This window comes from Poecilia latipinna, unplaced genomic scaffold (assembly GCF_001443285.1).
Source record: "Poecilia latipinna isolate Pla-1442-1.1 unplaced genomic scaffold, P_latipinna-1.0 Scaffold2732, whole genome shotgun sequence".
NCBI lineage: Eukaryota > Metazoa > Chordata > Actinopteri > Cyprinodontiformes > Poeciliidae > Poecilia > Poecilia latipinna.
Window position 1 is genome coordinate 52,266 of NW_015115348.1, and position 6,257 is coordinate 58,522.

General features: G+C 40.1%; 1 protein-coding gene across 4 annotated transcripts in view; it reads left to right on the forward strand.

Annotated features, from left to right (window-relative positions):
- LOC106938935 (diacylglycerol kinase zeta-like) overlaps nt 1-6,257 on the forward strand; it is a 56,215-nt gene that overhangs the window by 34,411 nt on the left and 15,547 nt on the right. For all 4 annotated transcript variants that reach the window (XM_015021149.1, XM_015021146.1, XM_015021148.1 and 1 more), the window contains 14 exons: nt 64-163; nt 662-757; nt 906-983; nt 1,059-1,115; nt 1,199-1,267; nt 2,660-2,731; nt 2,801-2,917; nt 3,853-3,927; nt 4,143-4,244; nt 4,465-4,547; nt 4,630-4,690; nt 4,765-4,878; nt 5,266-5,406; nt 5,483-5,561. In XM_015021149.1, the coding sequence (XP_014876635.1) occupies nt 64-163; nt 662-757; nt 906-983; nt 1,059-1,115; nt 1,199-1,267; nt 2,660-2,731; nt 2,801-2,917; nt 3,853-3,927; nt 4,143-4,244; nt 4,465-4,547; nt 4,630-4,690; nt 4,765-4,878; nt 5,266-5,406; nt 5,483-5,561 (1,244 nt within the window). The remainder of the gene's footprint in view (nt 1-63; nt 164-661; nt 758-905; nt 984-1,058; nt 1,116-1,198; nt 1,268-2,659; nt 2,732-2,800; nt 2,918-3,852; nt 3,928-4,142; nt 4,245-4,464; nt 4,548-4,629; nt 4,691-4,764; nt 4,879-5,265; nt 5,407-5,482; nt 5,562-6,257) is intronic.

The following is a 6,257-nucleotide window of genomic DNA, read 5'->3' on the forward strand; positions in this document are numbered from 1 at the left end:
CTTTAACGCCCAATGTAAATGAAACTTTCTCAGACGTTGTTTTTCTTCTTCTGCCGTTTGCAGGAAAGCCATCGCCAAGTCGGGCCTGCAGAATGCTGCGACTCAGTCCAACGCGTCCGGACAGACGGACTCTCAGCAGCCCAACAGCATCATCGACTGGAGCGTAAGTCACGGTTTTCATTCAGAAATGAAACGCAGCTGAGTTGTATTCAATAAAACACAGACTCAACTTTAGCTTCACTTTTTGAAAAGCATCAGTTTACATTACAGAAACATCAGAATAGATAAAGGACACATAAAATTATTCCGTCCCATTTTCATGTGTTTTCATCTTATTTTTGAGTAAAAGGTCATTGGATGTTTGTAAAACACAACTATTAAAAGAAAAATACTTTTGCCTAACACTTTCCATTCAAGATAAATTAGAATTAAATTATAAATATGTAATTTAAAGTTTCATGTTTAAAAAAATTATGAAAGTGCCCATTGGAGGCCAAAATTGTTCCAAGGGCCACAAAGGGCCCCAGGGCCACACTTTGGATATCCCTGCCATATAGAGTGATACATTTTTCAGCCATATCATCCATCAGTTTGGGATCTAAACTCTGTTTGACTCTGGATTGGTTCCCAGTGGATCATTTTTGTGTATTTTGGGATGCAGGAGAACGCCCAGTACGGGGAACACATCTGGTTCGAAGCCAGTGTTTCTGGAGACTTCTGTTACGTTGGAGAACAATTCTGCGTTGCCAAGTCTCTGGTGAGTTCACCTCCACCGGTTTGGTTCTGGTCCCAGACAGCGGGAAAAGAGGAGCGACTCTAGCAGGGCCGGCCCAAGCCTTTCTGGGGCCCTAAGCATGGTTTGGGAAAATGACCCTGACTCACCGTGAACCCGATCTGTTTTCCAGCAAAAGTCTGTACCTCGGATGAAATGTGCTGGCTGTAAGATATCGGTGCACGTCATGTGCATGGAGCAGCTGGAGAAGGTAAATGAGCTCCAGGTCAGCACCTCGTCTCAGACGTCTCTCCTTCCCAGCTCAACGTTTCTGTCCTCTGCCCAGATTAACTTCAGGTGCAAACCGTCGTTCAGGGAACCAGTGTCTCGAGCCATCCGAGAGGTCAGCGGCGCATGTTCACGATCTGAAAGTGTTCACTGTTATGTTGAGGTAAATAGTGCTCTGAAAAATGTCTCGTTCTCCAGGCCAACGTCGTTCGACATCACTGGGTCCACAGGAGACGGCAGACTGGGAAGTGTCGGCAGTGTGGGAAGGTTGGTCTCTGACTGGATGAGTTTTTACCCTGTTTCTAAACCAGATTTACTAATTTCCTACAGTAGTTCTTCTCCTAATAGTTGTTTTCCCTCTAAAATTATCACTGGTTTGGGGACATTTAGCAGTTTATGAATGTTCTTTTACTTTGCTGGAAAAACAAAAAGTTCATCAGAACGTCTCAGGAATAAGAATACCATGCTAAGACTTTAGGTAGTCGCTTAAAAATATAGGAAAAAATCTTAACGTTTTCCACATCAACTTATGAAACAACCATTCAAACTTTAAGCAACTTGTTTCTGTTTTTGTAATTGTTTTAAGTTTGAGTTTTTTTCCCCCCCATTTTCCATCAGGATGTTCAGCTTAGTAATAATGTGACACACTCTAGATTCTGACCTCAAGAGAAGTTCTGAAATGCGTTTGATTTAAACTACTCTCACCCCCACAGTTTTATCTCCACATGTACATTTTATAAATCAAAACGTTGGTATTTCTCTCCACTTTCACCCATTTTCTCTTTCACTGTCGCAGGACTTACAGTTTTCCATCAGTTTGACAATAAGTGCAGAGAGCTCACACCCAAACTCTAATTCACTCCCATTTAGCTCAATATCTTTCTTTCTAAAATAAAACTGAAGGCTCTCTTTAACCTTTCGTACCTCCTAAATAAAACTCTGTAGACCCATAAAAAGGTGTATGAATGGCCACTAAAAGGTTCTAACACTCGTGGTTCAAGAATTTTTCTGAAACAACTTATAGTTTTTACACATCGACCGTTTGAGGCTGGTGAATGAAACGGTGCTGTAGGCTCCCTAAAAAAGGAGGGAGTCGCCATAGCAACCACACACAGTAGCTGCTGCAGAGTTTCTGCTGCTGGTTGCAATCACAAACTGTTTCAAGAGTTTAGAGCGGAAAGTTTTCTAAAATAAAATGGTGAAATGGGTATGAATTATGAACAGCTTTAAGAAAGTATTTCTCTGTAATTTTATGTGTTATATTGATTGTGTACGTTTTCTGTATATGTGTTGCTTGACATATTTAAGCAAATGCTCTTTAGTATAATGTTTTTTCATTATAGTATAATTTATTTTTGATCTATGGCCTCTATATTGTATTTGTTTATTTTATAGTTACTTTTATTTTGAATTTATCATGTGATCAATGTACGTCATGTATGTTTTAGTTTGTGTTGATTGTGTGAACCTCAGGAAGAGTAGATGCAGAAAACTGCAACTGATGGGGATCTAATGAATTTATCCAGCAGTTTTCTAGTCATACTGACCACCGGTCAATGGGCAACTTGCATATCAACTTGTGCAAGGAGGAAACTGGAATCAAACCTTTGAGTTTCAGATCGACAGCTTCTCCAATTACCTCCATCATGTCACCAACAGGGCTTCCAGCAGAAGTTTACATTTCACAGCAAAGAGATCGTAGCCATCAGCTGCTCGTGGTGCAAACAGGCGGTGAGTTAACGTCGTTAACGCCAAGCTCCAGCTAACTTCCTGCCAGCTGACTCTCCGTCTCCGTTTCAGTATCACAACAAGGTGACGTGCTTCATGCTGCAGCAGATAGAGGAGTGCTGCTCTCTGGGGGCCCATGCTGCCGTCATCATCCCTCCAACATGGATTATCAGAGTCCGCAAGCCGCAGGTATTTACTGCCCAGAAATGTTATTTACTCAGCCTCCTGGGTTTAAACTCCAGATATTTCCTCTTTTTCCTGTCTGTGGTCCAGACTTTCCCCATCAACCTTTAAACTGGTCTGGAGATCCAGACTGTCTCATTTCATTTTGTTCTTGCTGCTTTTTCACTCAATTTTTATGACGGCATATTAGGGTCACTTTATATGCGGGGAAAATTAGGTGTAAGTTTCCATCAAAAACTAAAAAGTTTTGAGATTAGTCAAATTTTCTAGAAACATTTTTTTACAAAAAAGAAAAAAGAAATTTCTGAGTTTCAAAATTAAAGACTTTGAACTTTTAAAACTCAGAAATGTCCACATTTTTTCTAGAAAATTCTGAAATTAATCTTGAAATTTCTGAGTTTATTTCTTGCAAATTTAATTTTCAACTTGTTTTTTCCAGAAAATTTCTGAGACTAATCTCAAAATTTCAGAATTTTTTTCTTTCCAAATTTTAACTTCTGAAGCTCAGAAATTTCCTTATTTTTTATAGAAATTTTCCGAGATTAATTTTAACATTTTAGATTTTTTTTTATGGATATTTATTACTCCCTTTTTTCTTCCTACAGTTCCTCTAACATGCCATTGTAAATTTTAAAGTCCTGTCTGCCAAAAAACGGTGAAACATTTACCAAATCCCTGACACATGAACCTCAGTTTATCTTGTTTGACTGACAAAGATAAATAATCTGCTTATAAATTAGAGCAGACTTTATCTTCATTTATTTATTTTCTCTTTGGAATCAATAAAGAATTTTTTAATTGAATTTCTAGTAACTCTATCCTCAGTCTAACTTCCACCAAAAAATCTCATTTTTTATTGATCCTTCTGTCTGAAGACTGATCAGGTCCTCAAAGTGTAGAGAAAAACCTGCAGTTGATGATAGTTTCTATTTTTTCTGCAGACGTCTCTGAAATCCAGTAAAAAGAAGAAACGGACGTCACTGAAGTGCAACAAGTCGACCAAGAAGGGAGCAGAGGTCAGCAAAAAGCCGCTTTATGTGCTGAGCAAAATGCTAGCATTAAATAAAGAATCTTCTTGCTTAGTGAATGCAGTTTGGTCAGTAATGACATTGGATGTAGCTTTTTTTGTTTTATAGTGACTCTGAATGCAGCATTTTGTTTAAAACTGAATTGAATGCAGCGTTTTGCATCATGTGTCCGCTCACTTCCTGATCTTTTGGTCGCTCTTCAGCTCCAAGATGGCCGCTGGAAGCCCTTCCTGGTGAAGCCCCTCCCCTCCCAGCTAATGAAGCCTCTGCTGGTGTTTGTCAATCCGAAAAGCGGCGGGAATCAGGTAGTTTTCATTTTGGTTCACATCAAGATCCTGAATGTTCTCAGGAACCAGCTGTGCCAAAATGTATTGATAAAACTCATTATCAAACTGTTAAAATATTAATAAATACTGACTATCTTTTCACATTGATCAGTTCCTTCATTTGTTTTTCTGATCTTTACAATGAAGAACTATTAAAACTCAGCAGCTGACTTGCCGCCTTCCTCCTCTTCTTCTTCAGGGAGCAAAGATCATCCAGTCGTTCATGTGGTACCTGAACCCTCGGCAGGTGTTTGACCTGACCAAAGGAGGACCCAGAGAGGGGTAAGCAGTCTTCCTCACTCGTTGTCATTCCTCATTGGAAGCTCAAACATTTCAGTCAGATCCGTTTCTTTGCTCCCTGCAGGCTGGAAATGTACTCCAAAGTTCCCAACCTGCGGATCCTGGCCTGCGGTGGCGACGGCACCGTGAGTTAAACGATGAATAAAACAGAGCTGTGAATAAAACAGATCCTGTGGTCACATGACCTCTGACCGTTCAGGTGGGATGGATCCTGTCCGTGTTGGACCAGCTGAAGCTCCGCCCCCAGCCTCCGGTCGCCATCCTTCCTCTGGGGACGGGAAACGACCTGGCCAGGACGCTGAACTGGGGAGGGGTGAGTCCAGTCGCTTCGCTGCTGCTGTTAAAGTTTTATTTTGTTTGTTCCAATTTAGAAATAGAGCTGCAACTAATGATTATTAGTTACCGATTATTCTGATAATCAATTAATCGGATAAAAAAACTGCAATTTGAGGAGTTCTTGGTAGAACAAAATGTATTTTTCTACTGGCTTCATTGCTGCGCTGAGCATCTTCTCTCAGTAAATTACCTTTTTTTGTCTTAGCTAGTGATTAATCAATTACTATATTAGTAAACGATTATTTCAGTAATCGATTAATCACAATTAATCGTTTCAGCCCTGTTTAGAAATGTAAACTTTAGGTTAAGACCCTGAGCATAAATAAAGATGTTTTCCAGTCATCCTGCTGTGCTCCGGTCTCAGGGTTACACCGACGAACCGATCACAAAGATCCTGTCGCACGTGGAGGACGGGAACGTCGTCCAGCTGGACCGATGGAACCTCAACGTGGAACCGAACACCGAGGCTCGACCCGAGGAGCGAGATGAGCAGCAGACCGACAAGGTCAGCTCTGGTTTGGCGTAGATGAAACCGAGCGTTCCCTCAGCTGCGTCACGGTTCGTTTACGTTTGCTTTTCAGCTCCCGATCGACGTCTTCAACAACTACTTCAGCCTGGGCTTCGACGCTCACGTCACACTGGGCTTCCACGAATCCAGAGGTCAGTCCAGCCCAGGGTTACAGGAGTTTGGGGTTTTTCATTGTGGCTTATTTTGTTGTGACTTTGTGTTGAATTTAGTTAGTTATTTTTAGGAGTCTGCTAGTTTTCAATGAGTTATTATATTGCTTAGTTTTAGTTTAGTTTTTATGAGCTATAGTAGCAGTTTAAGTTTTTTCATACTTTGGTTAATTTTTAGGTGCAGAATTCAAAAGGAAGAGACAGTTTTCCAAAAATGTACTTAATTATTGTTGAACAATCAACTGGTGTTGCCATTTTGCAGGCTAGTGTTTCGTTTTAGCTGCCAAGTTGTCAACATAACATGCTATATCTCAAAGTTACGTGTGAAATATAAAAGAAAAAGGGACATAGTGCTTTACTATTAATTGTCAACACTACAACAACTAGATTACAATGTTATGTTTAATAAAAAAAATAGCAAGGGAGAGGGAAGTAGGTCAGCTAAGCTAGCTTGACTTTAACAACTTTATCATGTAGATGCTCTGTGGAATTTGATGAGATTCGGTTCAGTTAAAAAATAAAAAATGGGGACCTAAACACCAAGTCTCTGACAGATCATCAGCAACCACTGCTTATTGGTAATCGCAAAATAAACATCAAGCCTAAAAACATAAAACTGTAATGGACTGAATGTTCTGTTCTTTCTGTGATATAAAAAATTCCCCTCTCACCCTCTGT